At 44.2% G+C, this 18,028-nt stretch overlaps 1 protein-coding gene across 1 annotated transcript in view; it reads left to right on the forward strand.

Annotated features, from left to right (window-relative positions):
• The first annotated feature begins 13,338 nt into the window (after positions 1–13,338).
• The window catches only part of Sh3bp5 (SH3 domain binding protein 5), a 69,964-nt gene continuing 65,274 nt past the window's right edge, over positions 13,339–18,028 (forward strand). The window contains exons 1-2 of the mRNA XM_076872697.1: positions 13,339–13,699; positions 15,449–15,511. Of these exons, the coding sequence (XP_076728812.1) occupies positions 13,559–13,699; positions 15,449–15,511 (204 nt within the window). The 5' untranslated portion in view covers positions 13,339–13,558. The remainder of the gene's footprint in view (positions 13,700–15,448; positions 15,512–18,028) is intronic.

Consider the following 18,028-nt stretch of genomic DNA (forward strand, 5'->3'; position numbering starts at 1 on the left):
GCAAGGCCCTAAGCAATTCAGCGAGATCTTGTCTCAAAATAAAAAATAAAAGGGCTGGGAGTGTGGCTCAGCCCCTGAGTTCAATCCCAGTACCAAAAAAAAAACAGGTTGGATGTCATAATCTAAAGTATATATATATACACACACACACACACACACACACAATTATATTATATTCTTAATACATAACTATATTACATATTATATAATTATATGTCATGTGCCATATTTAAGATTTTATAGATGTCCCACATAGGGAAAATGGGTTATGGTCTTTGTTGCCAATGGTCAAAATTGAGTTTCCACTTCTTCATCTTGATAGACACTCAATGGTGGCAGGTTCCCTTAAGAAAACAACAACAACAACAACAACAACAACAAAAAACCTCCTATCATGCTATGGAGGCATACCTTAGTTTAGATTTTCCCAGAAACAAAATATCAGGAAAACACTTTTGGGTCTTGGGCATAGGAAGCATTTTGAGGTGAACCAGCGAAGTAGGAGTAAGAAGGGTAGAGTGTGAGAGAAGAGCCAGGAAATATTTCCTCCCTCCTCCTCCTCCTCCTCCTCCTCCCGCTTCTTTCTTTCTTCTTCTTCCTTCTTTCTTCTCCTTCTCCTTTTTCTTGATACTGGGGATTGAACCCAGGGCCACTCAACCACTCAGCCACATCCCCAGCCCCTTTTTATATTTTATTTAGAGACAGGGTCTCACTGAGTTGCTGAGGGCCTCACTAAGTTGCTGAGGCTGGCTTTGAACTTGCAGATCCTCCTTCCTCAGCATCCAGAGCCACTGGGATCACAGTTGTGAGCCACCATGCCCTGCTGATCAGAGTCTTTAAAGATATTCACTCAGAGGTAAATGGGCTTGGAGATAGAACTTTGTCTTCTTGTCTAAGATGAGTCATTGGGAACATTTAAAACTAAGCCGCAGTTATTTCCACAGTAGGGCAATTCCTGTGGTAAGTCCTTAAAACTAGAGAAGACAAGGGTAGAAGTTCTTAGGACAGAACTCACTGGGAAAAACTCAGAGGATTCAACAAAGCAAGTCTGGATGATTGGCAAGAGCTCTGGGGCTGGGCGAAGAACATTGAGCCCTTGAAGTGCTCCTTACAAGAGACACCTCATGTCAAAAATGACCTAAACCCGTGACCCTTGAGAATGTTTTCTTAGCCAGGCATGGTGGCAGTAGGATTTCAAGTTTGAGGCCAACCTGGACAACTTAGCAAGACCCTGTCTCAAAATAAAAAATAGAAAGTACTGGAAAGTACTGGATATGTAGCTCAGCAGCAAAGTACCCCTGGATTCAACCCCTGTACCAAAAAAAAAAAAAAAAAAAAAAAGAGTATTTGTTTATAATTTATGCTGCCAACTATAGGATCCCCAAAGCATTCTTAAAGCAGACAGACGGTCCAGACTATGGGATAGGAGAACTCAGGGTGATCTAGTTAGACCTTACCAGCTAGGACTGGGTAAACTCATAGTGCTATTCTTTATAACTACCATTAATTGTACAGTGTATAGACATGCATTAGGACTTACCTACATTAGTTGATTTTTTTTTTTTTTTCAGTACTAGGGATTGAACCCAGGGGCTTACACTTGCTAAGCCTAGCTACACTCCCAGCCTTTTTTATATTTTACTTTGAGATGGAGGCTCATTAAATTGTCCAGGCTGGCCTCAAACCTGTGATCCTCCTACCTCAGCCTCCCAAGTTACTGGGATTATAGTCATGTGCCATCATTTCTACCTACATTAGCTAGTTTTTAATATAAAACTGCAAAGTAGCCAGGAGGGGCACACACCTGTAATCTCAGCAGCTCAGGAAGCTGAGGCAGAAGGATCAAAAGTTCTAGGCCAGTGTCAGCAACTTAGGGAGCCCCTGTCTCTAAATAAAATAAATTTTGAAAAAAGGGGTAGGGATGTGCCTTAGTGGTTAAGTATCCTTGGGTTTAATCCCCAGTACCAAAAAAAAAAAAAAAAAAAGGTAGTCTATTATCACTGGTTGATACATGAGGCAACTGGAGCTCACAGAGGTTAAGTGACTTCGTCAGGGTTGCACAACTTCATAAGTAGCAGGGCAGGAATTCTAAACTAATCATGGACAAAGACAGAAATATAGCTCTTACTGTAATGACATAAAGACCTTTTTATAGACCCAGAAAGACAGGCAACCTAACGGTCAGCTGGCACCTCTATAAAAGAATATAGCAAACAATTCAGAGCTCAGACTTTGGGGTCATATAATACCTTGGAAGACCATCTGGGGTAGAATTAGATGCAAAATTGTTTATATTATAGTTTTCTTTGAAGTCCGTGCTTAACTTTTTTATTTATTTTTGCAGTGCCCAGTACACACTAGATAAATGCTCTACCACTAAGCTATATCCCCAACCTATTATTATTATTATTATTATTATTATTATTATTATTATTATTACTATTGATACAGGGGATTGAACCCAGGGGCACTTAAGCACTGAGCCACATTCCCAGCCCATTTTATTTAGAGACAGGGTCTTGCTGAGGCTGGCTTTGAACATGCAATCCTCCTGCCTCAGCCTCCCCAGCTGCTGGGATGACAGTGTGCACCACAGCACCTGGCATAATTGTTATTTTTAATAGCAAAAAGTTCTGTGGTTTATTGTTTCCTCTTAGAGATTTGTCATGAGGAACTAAACATTTTCCAGAAGCAAATATTGAAACAAAAATGACACTTTGTAACCTTGTACAAGATTCATTTATGTTCTGATTACCAAAATGTGCTTATTCTCTGGGTCACACGTTTATATTTGGCAGCAAATTTCAGAAGTTTGCATGCTCAAGCTTTCCTGCGATGGTGTGGAAGGAAGAGCTGCTATGCGCACCCAGAAGAAACGAAACTGCTAGCTGTATGGATTTGCAGGGCTTCTGACAATGTGGAGGAAAAACCTACTTGAAAATGTCCACTTGTCTCTCTGTAGCTAACATCTTTCTTTTGTGATTTTTATTCCCCCTTGAAGCTATAGATATGGATTTCTGTTGTGTTTCATCCAACTTCCCGAGAAGCCATTAGGAAGAAATTCCTCATTGGCATCATAGCCAAGGAATAGGCTGGTACATAGTAGATGCTTCATAGGATCAGTGCTTCTTATCATGAAAGGAATTTTAAAGACCAGGAGCTAGCAATGAACTTCTGAGTCACATCCCTGGCCTTTTTTTTTTTTTTTTTTTTTAATTTTGAGGCAGAGTCTGGCTAAGTTTCCTTCGGGCCTCTCTAAATTGCTGAGGCAGGCTTTGAACTCGCAATCCTCTTGCCTTAGTCTCCCAAGCCACTGGGATTACAGGCATTACCCCTGGGTTCAATTTGATAATAATAATAATAAGGCAGATTTAACCAATATAAATTTTTAAGAAGATGGGCATAATACCTTTATTTTATTGATTGATTGATTGATTGATTGGTACTGGGGATTGAACCCAGGGGCACTTAACCACTGAATCACATCCCAGCCCTATTTTGTATTTTAATTAGAGACAGGGTCTTGCTGAGTTGCTTAGGGGCTCACTGAGTTGCTGAGGCTGGCATTTTTTTTTATTTTATTTTTTTGAAATTATAGATAAACAGAATGCCTTTATTTATTTATTTATTTTTATGTGATGCTAAGAATTGAACCCAGTGCTTCACACATGCTAGGCAAGTACTCTGCCACTGTTATAGCCCTAGCTCCCTTGAGGCTGGCTTTTAACTCGTGTTCCTCCTGCCTCAGCCTCCCAAGCAGCTGGGATCACAGGGGTGCACCACTGCTCCTGGCAATTCATTTTTTATAATGTGGTGCTGAGAATGGAACCCGGTGCCTCACACATGCTAGGCAAGTGCTCTACCACTGAGCTCCAACCCCAGCCCTATTTTTTTAAAAAATCTCCTTGTTTGGGGGCTGGAGTTGTGGCTCAGCGGTAGAGTGCATGCCTAGCACGCATGAGGCACTGGGTTTGATCCTCAGCACCACATAAAAATAAATAAAATAAAGATATTGTGTCCAAAAAAAAAAAATCTCCTTGTTTTTCACAATCCTAGGCACTCTCCTCTGAGCAAGTTTGAAGTCTAGTGTAGCACTTGACTTCAAAACACCAGGAGTGAGTCTCCCCTGTGCAGAAAAATATGAGATTATGACTCTGGAAACAATCCATATAGAAATGCAGCCTATAATATCTAACTTTCTAAAAAACATGTTGCTTTCAGCTGGGTCTCTTCCATCTTGCTCTAATTTATCCTCAGCACCAAGTTCAAAACTTTATAGTCGGCTCCAGTGAATTTCACCACGTTTCGTTTAGTCCACCATCCTCCCTTTTAAAGCTGAGATTCTGCCTCTGCCCACAGAGTCTTTGTCATTTATTCTCTCTGTAGTTGTCAGGATGGGATAACACAGTGCAAATCAACAAGAGGATCTTCATGAATCAACGTGCAATCCAGGGTACCAGTGCCAGCATCATGTCTTGGAAAAGTCTGAGACGCATGCATTCTTTATATTCCCTTAAGCCATACTATAAATGTTGAAATAGAGCTGAGAATGATACCTACAGGAATGTGTATGATTGGACAGGGACTCATTCACCTTTAGGTTTGGTTGTCCAGTCAATCATTACTTCTCTGATGTGGCCAGTAACTGCCCATGTTTTTTAACCTTGTCTACAGGATGTAACAGGATTCTAGCTAAGTGCTCCTGAAATATAACAGGACCTCCTCATTACTGGGTATTCATGAGTCCATTCCAAAAAGTAGAAAAATGATTCATGTAGAATAGACTAAGCCAAAGAAACAAATGGACCCAAGTGTTAATGCCTCACTATGAGAGAATTAGTTTTTAGTACAAGTGAGAAGAAATCAGAGTATCCAATTTGGGGAGGGTACTCTCCTCCATGCCATTCAGGGATCTAGGCTATCTCCATCCTGTGGATCTGCCACTCTTCAGGACTTCATTGTCATCCACATTCAGTCCAAAAAGAGAACACTTAAGGAGCATATTTAGGAAATCTTTGTGAGATAGTAGTCATGAGAGTGGCTTGTCACTGCTGCCCACTTAATCAGAGGGCTACACTTAGCCAGATTGGTAGTTAGGGACGTGCTGTCTAGTTAACTGCTTAAAGGAGGAAAGAATGGATTTGGTGGTCAGTTAGTGATCTCCACTATTGGCACTTAAAGTTGCCATGGCATAAAATTAGTCACTAGTAAACTGCTAGTCACTGTCCCTTCCTTTTAAAGCCAAGCTTCCACCTCTGCCTACTGTGTCAAAGTTTTTGTTCATTATTCTCCCTGTAGTTGGATAATGCAATGCAAATAACACGAAAAGCAAAACTGTCCATCTTGCAAGATTTCAAAAAGATTAGGAAAGCAGTTTTGGGGAACTGCCCTAATCATTTGCAAAGCTCTTGTCACGAGGCTATGGCCGCATTAGATGAGAGGAAAACCTGTGAGGATAGGGATGGGAAAGATACGTCCAATGGGAATGCTTCCAACATCACAGGAGTAAGGACAAGGTCTGGGAAAATGAACAAAGGCCTCAAATATTTTTGGCCAAGATTTATTGTTTATGATGGTGCTATGAAAAGCAAATCTGAGCTGACAAATTTCATATCATATAATCATGCAATTCTACCAGAAAAAAAAAATATGCTAAGAAAAGTTGCTTCACGGTCAGTTGATTCACTTTTGTGGTTATTGTTTTATTTGTGTTTTTGTTTTTGTTTTGGTGCCAGGGATTGAACCCACAAGTGCTTAACTGTATACGGAGTCACATCCCCAACCCTTTTTCTATGTCTTATTTTGAGACAGGGCCTCACTAAGTTGCTGAGGCTGGCTTTGAACTTGCAATCCTCCTGCCTCAGCCTCTAGAGTCACTGGGATTCCAAGTGTGCGTCACTGCACCCAACAGGCCTAACAAAATTATTGCTATTCCAGTGTATGTGGGGCGGGCAGAGGCATCATGAATGACCCACGATATTTTGGCCTGAGCATGTGGCTGACCGTGGCCATGGCTGTCATTTACAGATTGAGATAGGGAACACTTAAGAAACAAATCTTCAGAAATCAAGAGCTCTGTTTTCAGCCACCTGAGTCTAAGAGGCTACTAAACACTCAAGTGCAGATGTCAAATAGACAGTTAAGAGACAGATTGAGACTGTAGTGGTAAAGATGAGACTCAACTGAATGTGGTATGGAAACTTCTTTCTCCTTTTTTTTTTTTTTTTTCTTTTTGGGTACCAGGAATTGAACCCAGGGGCACTTAACCACTGAGCCCCATCCCCAGCCCTTTTTATATTTAATTTAGAGACAGGGTCTCACTGAGTTGTTTAGGGCCTTGCTAAGTTGCTGAGGCTGGTTTTGAACTCGTGATCCTCCTGCCTCAGCTTCCCAAGCTGCTGGGATTACAGGTATGGGCCACCACACCCAGCCTTTCTCCCTTTTAATGGAGCAATTTTTGTGTCTCTAGGATTCTGGCAACATCCTGAATATCTGCAGGCCCTCTCAGAACACAGATAAACCTTGAAAGCCTCTTTGCTGGTTCTCCAACCGTTCTGGCCTGTTCTTCATCTGAGTCAGGAGATTCAGTCTAATTTAATTTTGGATACAAATAAAAGTTCTTATTTGAGGGGAGCAGCCACAGGGCAAGACAATTTGGCAACACACTGATGTCACTGAATCATGGAATTAAACAGATGTCTTTTTTTTTTTAAGAGAAAGAGAGAGAGAGAAAGGGAATTTTTTAATATTTATTTTTTAGTTTTCGGTTGACATAACATCTTTTTTTAATTTTTATGTGGTGCTGAGGATCGAACCCAGCACCGCACGCATGCCAGGTGAGCGCGTTACCGCTTGAGCCACATCCCCAGCCCCCAAAACAGATGTCTTTTTAATAGAGAGGCCCCAATCCCTTGCAAAAGACTGGTTTTGATAGCTACTTGAGTTCTTCTAAAAACCAGTCATTTGGGGTCAAAAATACTCGTGAAGGATTTAAGATCTATTTTAAAATTCTCTTTCACTTTACCATATGCCAATTCTTGGGGGGGCCAGTGTGAGAAGAGGGCAAAGTGGGAGGAAGGCAGAGGGAACTTCCTCTCCCCACCTTGATACAGGGGTCTCTAGGGTTGGGGGGGTGTCAGGCATTTACCTGTGTGCTGCCTGCCAGGTGCCCATGGGGCTCTGAGGGTAACCTGTGAGCAACTGTGCATTCTAAAGAGATCAGCTGTGGTAGGCTGAGGCAGGAGGATCACAAGTTCAAAGCCAGCCTCAGCAACTTAGGGAGGCCCTAAGCAACTCAGGGAGACCCTGTCTCCAAACAAAAAAAAGATTATGGCTCAGTGGTAGAGCGCTCACCTAGCACGTGTGAGGCGCTGGGTTCGATCCTTAGCACCACATAAAAATAGATAAAAATAAAGGTATTGTGTCCAACTACAACTAAATATATATATATATATATATATATATTATTTTTAAAGGCTGGGGATGTGGCTTAGTGGTGGCGTGTCCCTGAGTTCAATCCCCAATATCTCCCCCCCCCAAAAAAAAAAGGAGACTGATCAGCACCCAACTCATCTCCTTGTGTCTCTTCTGTCCTAGCTCTTCGTATCCCCCCAAATCCAGGCTATTTCCTACACACTAGCTTGAGTTATTATATGATCATTCACTCAGAATAAAATCCAAATTCCTTACCATAATCTAAAGGCACTACATGATCTATCCACCAGCAGGTCTCTGCCTTTGTCTTCCTTGATCTCTCCTTGGCTGTCTCTGTTCTATCAACACGCATGTTCTTTTTTTCTCTCCACATCCCAATCACATTCTCACTTCAGGACCTTTGCACATGCTGCTTCAGTGGCTAGTGTGTTGTCCACCGCCCCCCCAAAGGTATGCAAGTCTGCTTACTTACATCGTTCAGTTCCTGGCACAAAAGTACTCTTCTAAGAAAGGCCTGTGCTGTAATCACCATAGCACCTCCACCCTTCCTCACTCTCTGAGCTCTTGTTTGTTCTGCCTGTAGCACTGATTACCCCTAACATAGTAAACATTTGTTTATTGTCTGCCTCCCTACTAGAACGCAAACTCCGTGACTGCAGTGAGTCTATGTCTTTCATTAACAATAGTACCTCAGCGTCTGATCGTGTCCAAATATTAATTGCCCAATAAATACTTGTCAGATAAATAATGAATGAACAAATTAATGGCATCTCGTTTTCTTTTTCTTTCTTTTTTTTTTTTTTTTTTTTTTTTGGTACCAGGGATTGAACCCAGGGGCACTTAACCACTGAGCCACAACCCCAGCCCTTTTTTATTTTTTATTTAGAGACAGGGTCTCACTAAATTGCTTAGGGCCTGGCTGAATTGCTGAGGCTGGCTTTGAACTTGCCATCCTCCTGCCTCAGCCTCCTGAGCCCCTGGGATTACAGGCTTGGGCCCCCGCACCCAGCACACCTCATTTTCTTTAGTCTGTATTCCAAAATTCCTAGGCTGGCTTTCAAGGCCCCTGGGGACCTGCCCCAAACTCTCCATCCCCTGCTCCACCCACTCTGTATTGTCCCTTCGCGTTCCCAAGCCTTTGACCACTCCATTCCATCCACCATCCCTCAGTTCCCCAGTGTGGGAAGCTTTTCTTTTTTTGGCAAAACGTTCCTCCCTTGTTCAAGCAAATTCTGCCTAGAGATGGTTTCTCTATAGAACCATCCTGACCCTTCCAGGAGGAATGGTGAGGGTGACCTCTATATCCCCGTGGTGAGTGACATGGAATACTTACCTTATTAAAGAGACCCAGGGAACTCCTGGCCTCTTTCCAACACTCCCCAGGAGGGAAAAAGCTGCCAACTCTACACGCCAGAATACTAGTGCCCTCCTCTGCTTTCCACTGTGGGCTCAAAGCTTACTCAAACTTCTCAGAAGTCATTGAGTCTTCTTGCCTCTCCACTTCTGGTTTTCAAGAGTTTGCAAGGAAAAAACAAGCTTCTTGCTTTACAAAAAAAAAAAAAAAAAAAAGCCAAGGATTGCTGAGTGTGGTGGCACATGCATGTAATCCCAGCCACTAGGGAAGCTGAGACAGGGGGATTGCAAGTTCAAGGTCAGCCTCAGCCACTTAGCAAAACCTTGTCTCCAATCAAAAAATCAAAAACTGCTGGTGGTGTTTTCTCAGTGGTTAAGCACCCCTGGATTCAATCCCTGGTACCCAAAACAAAACAAGACAAAAATGCTACAGAGCATTTTAGATGTAACTGGAGCTCCCCTCTGTTTCCCCTGAAGACAGAAAAGTGACACCCTTTGAATAGTCCAGGACATTAAGTGTTTATTTGATAGATCCAAGTATCTCTCAACACCTACAGAAATAGAAACACTCCCATGCAATCAGCACTCCAAGGGGTGGACCAAATAAGGAGCCTGTGTCTCTGCTTGTATAACCCTGGGGACCAGGTCTGGATGGCAAATTCATGACATTGCATGACAAAAGCAATGGAGTGGGGTCTCAGGGAGGCTGACCTCATCCCATGCAGGAAACCAGAGCAGGTAGGAAGGACCCTCTAGGGAGGGTATGTCCACACCAGCTCAGCCAGCTAGATGCCCTTTCCTCCCCCTCTCCAAATTTCAGGACCCTGTTTTACAGGTCAACTGAGACAGTACAAAGGCTATGATTTTTGTCCAGAAAGATTTAAAACTTGGGGAAGTGGTGGGCAGTGACCAAACAAACGTAGTGTAATTTTCCCCACTGTCCAAACTTAAACAGCAAGGACTCACTCTATTGTTCTTACATCTTAAACAAAGCCTAGGACTGTAAGCTTCGTGGTAGAACGCTTGCCTAGTACATGTGAGGCACTGGGTTCGATTCTCAGCACCACATAAAATAGATAGATAGATAGATAAATAGATAGATAGATAGATAGATAGGTAGGTAGATAGGTAGATAGATAGAAAGATAGATAGATAAATTAAATAAAGATAATAAAAATAAATCGAACAGGGAGCATCTTCTCCAAGGAAAGCAGTTCTCAAGATCTGAGCAAAGGCATCGGCCAACCAACCACCTTTGCCCACACTATGGGCCACGTGATTAGGGATTGTGATTGGGGATTGAACCCAGGGTGCTTTACCACTGAGCCACATCTTCAGACCTTTTTATTTTTATTTAGAGACAGGGTCTCACTAAGTTGCTTAGGGGCTCACTAAATTACTGTTGTGGGTTTTGAACTCACAATCCTTCTGCCTCAGCCTACCAAGATGCTGGGATTATAGACTTGCACCACCACACCCACCAAGATACTTATCTTTTGAGTGAAAGGGGAACATTTAAATACAAATGAGAGGCTGGCACAGTGGTGCAGGTAATCCTGGAGGTCAGGAGGCTGAGGCAGGACAATCATGAGTTCAAAGCCAGCCTCAGCAAAAGCAAGGTGCTAAGCAACTCAGTGAAACCCTGTCTCTAAATAAAATACAAAATAGGGCTGGGGATGTGGCTCAGTGGTCAAGTGCCCCTGAGTTCAATCCCTGGTACCAAATAAATAAATACAAATAACAGAAAACTCAAACTAGAGTATGCATTTCCTCTAAATAACTGGTTTTCAAACTTTTTGGTGGCAGGATCCCTTTATGTCTTTAAAACGATTGGCTATTTCAAGGAACTTTGGTTTATGTGCTCCTATCAGTAATTACTGAATAGAAATTAAGACCTAATTTTTAAAAATATTTTTATTAATTCATCTAACATCACACTTTTATGAAAAGTAACTATATATCCAAATTGAACAATAAAATTGTCTCCAAAACAAAAGAAGGGATTGTTTGACATTTTTGCAAATCTCTACGACATGTAGCTGAATGGAAGGCAACTGGCCCCTCACCTCATCTGCATTCAATCTGTTGTGACATGACTTGTCATGTAGCTTCTGGAAAACCCCAAAGCACACTTAAGGGAGAATGAGCTTGAAAAAGTTAAATAGTGTTTTAGTGTTAGCACGAAAGTAATTTCAATCTTAGGGACATACTTGAAAAGTCTCAGGAACCTCTTGGTCAATATGCTCAGTAAGATAAACATGAAACTGCCTTATTTCCTGCTCCCTGATGTACATACCCCTGAACTTTTGGGAACCTGTGAATAATGAAGGGATAGTAAGTCCCATTAAAAATGGGAGACCAAAGCCGGGCATGGTGGTGTATACACCTGTAATCCCAGGGGCTCCAGAGGTTGAGCCAGGAGGAGTGCAAGTTCAAGGCCAGCCTCTGCAATTTATCAAGTCCTTAAGCAACTTTAGTAAGATCCTACCTCAAAATAGAAAGCAAAAATGTCTGGGGAATGTAACTCAGTGGATTAAATTTCCCAATACCCCCCAAAATAAGCAAAATAAAATAACAATCTGGTGTTCTAGAACAGTGTTCTTATGTCCCATGGAAGTGTTTTGACCCACTCTATTGTTCTTAAACAGAAATGTGTTTGGGGTATGGTTATTTGGGATGATAGGGATGGGATTCCACCAGCTGAGAAGCATTTACAGTCAGGATGAATCTTACTTTGCTTATTTCAACCACTGAAAAAGCACAAACCTGCTCACTTATAAACTCAATTCAAAGCCATTAAGAGAAACTCTGGTGGCCAAACTGACCCTTAATGGCCATCTTGTCCCTGCCTTCATCTATCACTGGGAAACTAAAAGAAATTGTGTCCTTGTCAGAGCTTCAAAATCTCTCTCACAAAATGGACAACTCACCCTCGAATTGAGAGGCAATGAACAGGCGTGGCCTTTATAGAAATAAACTGATGGCATGTACCTGCACTATCTCCTGGACAGGACAAACCTCCTTTAACAGATCATAGCGACAGTATGTTCAGGGTGGGACTTTGCCTTAGAAATAACCCCCTAACCTAACTTTTGGGAAAAACCATAGAAACAGCTTCCCTCACAAAAAAGCTTCTTTCTGAACCATGCTTCTCCTGATTCATAGAGTTCCAGGTTTCAGCCTCTATAGAAAGTGGTCACATTCTACATTTCTTTTTTGGGGGGCGGGGGTGGGGGTTACAGGGGATTGAATTCAGGGACACTCAACCACTGAAGTCACATCCTTAGCCCTTTTTTGTATTTTATTTAGAGACAGGGTCTCACTGAGTTGCTTAGTGCCCCACTTTTGCTGAGGCTGGCTTTGAACTCGCAATCCTCCTGCCTCAGCCTCCAGAGCTGCTGGACATTCTGCATTTCTGTAGTGGAGACATTTGCAGCCACCAGCACCAATGTCCCCACCTGCTTTGCCAAGGTTATCTAACCTTGCACTCCCTGACATCACAGTGGCTCTGACATTTTGTAACAGCACAGGCAGGCCTCTTCATTGCTTGGCCTTTTGTGATGCTGAGTTGGCCAGGCAAACTCTGGTTCCCTACTTGTTGAGGGTGGGCAAAAACCTCATCAGTCCATAAATCCTTGGCCAGAGTGTGCCCATCAACAGGCATTGCACTTGGCACGTCTTTGAAAAGGTCACATCAACTCACCCAGTTCCCAGCCCAATGGGTTCTGGATGCTTTCTGGCTATCCAGGTAGGACCATTCCACACTTGTGAAAGCATATGCGTTTGGGTATGCAGCTGTGCCCAATGGAGTTCCAGTCTTTGGACAATGACTCCATGCATGGAACAGCAGCTGGCTCTCCTCTTTGTAGTAGTAGTAGTATCCATTCTGGAGATTGAACCCAGAGGCGCTTTGCCACTGAGCCACATCCCCAACTCTGTGTTTTTGGTTTTTTTTTTTTTTTTTTCCAATTTTAAGACATAGTCTTGCTAAGTTACTAGGCTGGCCTCAGACTTGCCATCCTCCTGCCTCAACCTCCCAAATTGCTGGGATTACAGGTGTGCGCCACAGCGCTGGCTCTTTTCGTACTCATGTCCATGTGAGCATATATTTAAGTTTCCTTTTCTGGAAAAAACTTCAAGTTTGCGATTCCTCAGGTACACCCAAGGGAACAAACGTGCTTTGGGTTCAGGTCTTTGATCAAGGCTTGGATCTTGTCCAGAGTCACTGAGTACTGGCTACTAAAGGTGATTTCAGAGAGTGGAAATACCCCAAACTTTCTTTCTATTCACTCAATTGGTCCCAGGGAGGAAGGAGGGAGGAAACAATCTACCCACGAAGCAGGCGGCCCCGGGCTGCGTAGTGCGTGATACATTCATGCTGCTCATTTACAACGAGGTGGCGACACCCTGGTGATTTTCAGCTAGCTGGGCTTTTTGTGACGGAGCCCTGGGTAATTGGGGCTGGCGGAGGGCTGGGCGGCCCGGGCCGGACGGGGGCGGAGCGGGGCGCAGCTGCGCTGACAGCCGCGGCAGAAAGGGGGCAGCCGCGCCCATTTCCTCCGCGCCAATCCGCCGGGGCCGGAGGGATCCGCATCGGCCAGCGGCGCCTCCCGGGTGCCAGCCGCGGCGGCTCCCCGACCGTGCCCGGCTGTGGCGAGGCGGCTCCAGCAGAGCCTGCGGCAGCCGCGACCCTTCGGGGGGCTCCGAGCCACTGAGCGATTGGCGCGCCGGCCGCAGGGCATCCCGGCTGCGGAGCTTGCGGGCTGCCCGCATGGACGCGGCGCTGAAGCGGAGCCGCGCGGAGGAGCCGGCAGAGCTTCTGCCGCCAGCCCGGGACGCGGAGGAGGAGGAGGAGGAAGAAGGGATGGAGCAGGGGCTGGAAGAGGAGGAAGAGGTGGACCCCCGGATACAGGTAGGGAGCGCGCGGGGCGCCCCGCGTCCCGTCTCCGCCAGGGCTGCCGCGGAGGTCGGCGTCTACACGTACACCCGCTTCGCAGCCCTTCAGCGTCCGCGGTTCTGGGGATGGAGGCTGCGTAGGGCCAGGAGCGAGAAGCGAGGGTCTAAATACCCCCCTTGCACAGTCTCCCCCAATGGGCGGCTGCAGTGCTTGCATGGACGCGGCCCGATTATCCTGCGGGAACCCCCCCCCCCCCAGCAATCCGCCCCGCAAACCGCCCCGCAAACCCTCGGCGGGACCTGGGGGTCGCTGCAGCGTGCCAGCGGTTCGGGTGGATGTGCAACAAAGGGAAAAGGGGGGCGGGGGCCCGAGGAGCGAGGATTTCGGGGTACGCCGGGCCAGGCTCGCGGCGCCCCTGGCACTGCCCAGCCTCCTGGCACCAAGAGCAACCTTGTTCAGCCCGCGTGGGCGGCGGGCACCGTGGGCGGGCCGGCGACCGCACCGGGTGGGCGTTGCCCGCCCCTGCAGCGTGGGTTGGCACCGGTGCCCTGGGCCCATAGAGCCCTCACCTGGCGGGGATGCTGGGCCTGAGCGCTCATTCTCCTTTGATTCATTGTTAACACCCGGAGGGGTTTATTGTCCACCTTCCTCTCGGCCCGAAATGGTTTAAAACCCAGCTTTTCCTTGTTGGGTCGGGTAGGAACAGAAATCAGGGACAGCTGATGCGCAAAGCTGACGCGTGGAGGCGGCGAGAGGAATAGCCTGGCTTTCTGTGCCTCCATTTCCAGGAGAGATAATTAAAAAACAATTGCCAAGCCGAGATCGTGGAGTGACAGCTTAGCCTCTTCACCCCCCCTGAGCAAAAGAGCACAGCAAATTCCTTTGCAAGACTCGTTTTTCTACCTTTGCCATAAATAATATTTTTAAAAAATATTGCTTTAAACCATACTCTCCAAACCCCTAATTGATTCTTATTAGTACAGGTCAATAGAAAGCTCGCTTAACTCAGTGGTTGGGGTTTAAATGAATTGTTTTGGCAGATTTACAAGATGAAGATCAGGTGGAAACAACCTTTGTGTTAGGAATGATTCTGTTAATTACAATCATTGATTTGGACGATTAAATCTTATGTTCTTAGTGGAGAATTCGGTTCGCAAGATCCTTTGTTTGCACAGTAAAGATGAGTTAACTTCATGTTTGGTACTTGTTACAAAATGTCAGTTTGTAAATGTTTATTGAAGAACCGATTGAAGCAAGTTTTTTTTTTTTTTTTTAAGTAGTTAATTTGAATATTTGGCTGATAACATTTTTAAAATTTTTGTTATAGGAAAATATTTGACCACTGATGAGTTGATACTAGAAGGCTGTTCCTTGATTTAAATGATTTCACTGGGTTTATACTTTTGGCTTGGCTTGCTTTTTTTTGGTAATTGCCAAGTTCTTGCCTTAAGGCATATGATGCTGCTATTGTGTGTTGCTAAACTATTTATAACCAATGAGTTTACCTGAAGGCACATACCTGCAATAGATATTTGACCTTCCAAGGAAAGACAAATTCCTAGGACCTTAAGCCTTTGTCAGAAAGGACGCCACCATTGAGAAGTTTTTAGAAATGTTGACAACTTGCTCTCCCAGTGGAGCCTCCACTATTTTCCTTTAGCATAACTGACTTTTCCCTGGTCTTGCAAATTAGTCGGGGGTGGACTCAGTTAAAAGAGAAACAAAAGCCGATCCCTTCAATCTCTTTTCTGTTTTCTTTGCTAGGGAGAACTGGAGAAGTTAAACCAATCTACGGATGATATCAACAGACGAGAGACTGAACTTGAGGTACAGAGAGCTGGGTCCCTGTTTTTGGTGAAGTCATGTCGATCACGCGGGTTTGTTCTAATAGCTGGAGGGTGATGGCTGGAGTCCACTCCTTGGGAGTTGAGCAACAGCAGAGTGTGCATCTGACAGAATAAAATACACCAGTCTGTGGGAGGAACACATGTGGATCCAATTTCACATGGTTTTCATTATGGAAGCTCCATGGGGCCAAACCCAAGGGCTGTGCAGAACTTACACAACTGCTTAAGCCCCAGATTTCAGTGTCTGAAAAGCTTCAAAAGACTGAGGGGGAAATCAGTGGAACTCTTTAGTAGAGAAGAATGAATGAGGTCCAGAAATCCCTTGAATATTTTAGGGCAGTTCCTTCTATTCCCACTTGGAAGTGTTCCTCAGTCTCCTACGAGATTTTTACGTTTCCTGTCCTAACAATTCACCCCTCTTTCCACTTCCCTGCTCATTTCTTGATTGTCTGATTGTGTGCAGGTTATAATTATCTTAATGGTAATGAAAAGATGTTTGGACTGGGAAGGGCTTTCCTGCTGGGAAAAAATCTTGGGAGACAAGAGCTTGATTTGAATTTCATGAACGTTTTCCAACCTGAGTGTAAACAAGTTTGCATTCTTCCCAGCTACCAATTAGCCTCCACCCCTTTGCAGAAAAGTTGCTTTTTACTGTCTATCAGCAAATGTGAACAACCTCTGTTGATAGCCTCGCGCCTGTGAGTGAATGTCAGGACTGAGGGCCAGCAGGGAGGTGTTGCAACAACCTATTTCTGTAGTAGGAGAGCCAGCAATAAAGGTCAGCAGAAAGGGCAAGAAACATCTGGGTCTCCAGAGTGAGGGTGTGGGGAAATAGGAATATAATCTATCAGGAATTCACTGGCAGCTGTGATTTCTGATGGCTTGTGTAGCCCTAGAGGTACTAGATCTGCCTGTGGCAGTGTGAATTAAAAGGCCTGTTGCTTTGAGCTATGTGATGGCTTATCTGTCACCCCTCATTCCAATTGATCTTAGGAATTCATCAACCCTAGCTACCCTTCAAGTAAAGTAAAACATGTTTATTTCATTTCCCCCCAACTTTTGCTGAGTTTTTGTGAACTTGGACAATTAAAGCTTCTCAATCTCAGATTTCTTTTTTATATTTTTAGTTGTAGATGGACACAATATCTTTTTTGTGTGTGTGTGACGGGTAGTCTTGGGGATTGAACTCGGGGACCAATCATTGGGCCACATCCCCAGCCTTATTTTAAATTTTGCTTAGAGACAGGGTCTCAGAGTTGCTTAATGCCTCACTGTTGCTGAGGCTGGCTTTGAACCCACAATTCTCCTGTCTCGGCCTCCCAAGTTGCTGGGCTTACTGGCGCCCACCACTGCACCCAGCGACACAATATCTATTTTTTATGTGGTGCTGAGAACCAAACTCAGTGCCTCGTAAGTACTGGAGCCACAACTCCAGCCCTTGTTCTTGATTTCTAATACTGTAAACAACAAAGTCCCTACCTTTCCTATAGGACATTAGCATTTATAAAATGTTTCAGAGTAATTTCTTTTTTTTCTTTTTGTAGTACTGGGGATTGAACTCAGGTGTGCTCTATCACTGAGCTAAATCCTCAGCCCTTTATTTATTTATTTGAGATATAGTCTTGCCAGGTTGCTCAGAGTCTTGCTAAATTGCTGAAACTGGCCTTTAATTTGAGATTCTCCTGCCCTGGACTACCAAGTCACTAGGGTTATAAGCATGGACCACCACACCCAGACTTACAAAATGTTTTTTTGTTGTTGTTAAATGTTTTGTTGTTTTTTTTCCCCCAAGCTTTCTCTCGTCCTGTTACAACAGCCCAGAGTTCTGCAGTTCAGTATGGTACCATGTGTATCACATTACTAGTTAGGTTAAAGTTAAATAAGATTAAATATTCAGTTCCAGCTGGGTGTGATGCTTCACGTTTGTAATCCCGCAATTCCAGCAGCTCAGCAGGCTGAGGCAGGTGGATCACAGATCAAAGCCAGCCTCAACAATTTATCGAGGCCCTAAGTAACTCAACAAGAACTTGTCTCCATAAATAAAATATAAAAAAGGGCTGGGGATGTGGCTCAGTGGTTGAGTGCCCCTGAGTTCAATCCCCAGTACCCCCACCAAAAAAAAAAAAAAAAAAAAGTTAGGTTTTAAGAGCTCAGAAGCCACTGTATTGGGCAGAACAGAGAACTCTGGCATCATCATAGAAAGTTCCATTAACCTGGAGTGACGAGGTCATGATTTAATGATGTGGAAGAGCCCAGAATCCTATCTCAGACCCCAATATTTTGCATTCTTCAGATCCCCTTTAGCTCTTCTATTCTGCTTTCAAATATAAGTAAACAAGTTTGAAATAATAGTCGTCTTTTTTTTTTTTTCTAAAGCAAAGAATTTGGTTTGTTTCTCTCCTGCGTTCTGGCCACTGTTCTAGGTATTGATCAAGATGGCCCCATATCTCAGTCCTCATGGTGCTTACCTTTTGGGGGTGAAATCAGTTCATTTGTT

This window comes from Callospermophilus lateralis, chromosome 1 (genome assembly GCF_048772815.1).
Source record: "Callospermophilus lateralis isolate mCalLat2 chromosome 1, mCalLat2.hap1, whole genome shotgun sequence".
Taxonomy (NCBI): Eukaryota; Metazoa; Chordata; class Mammalia; order Rodentia; family Sciuridae; genus Callospermophilus; species Callospermophilus lateralis.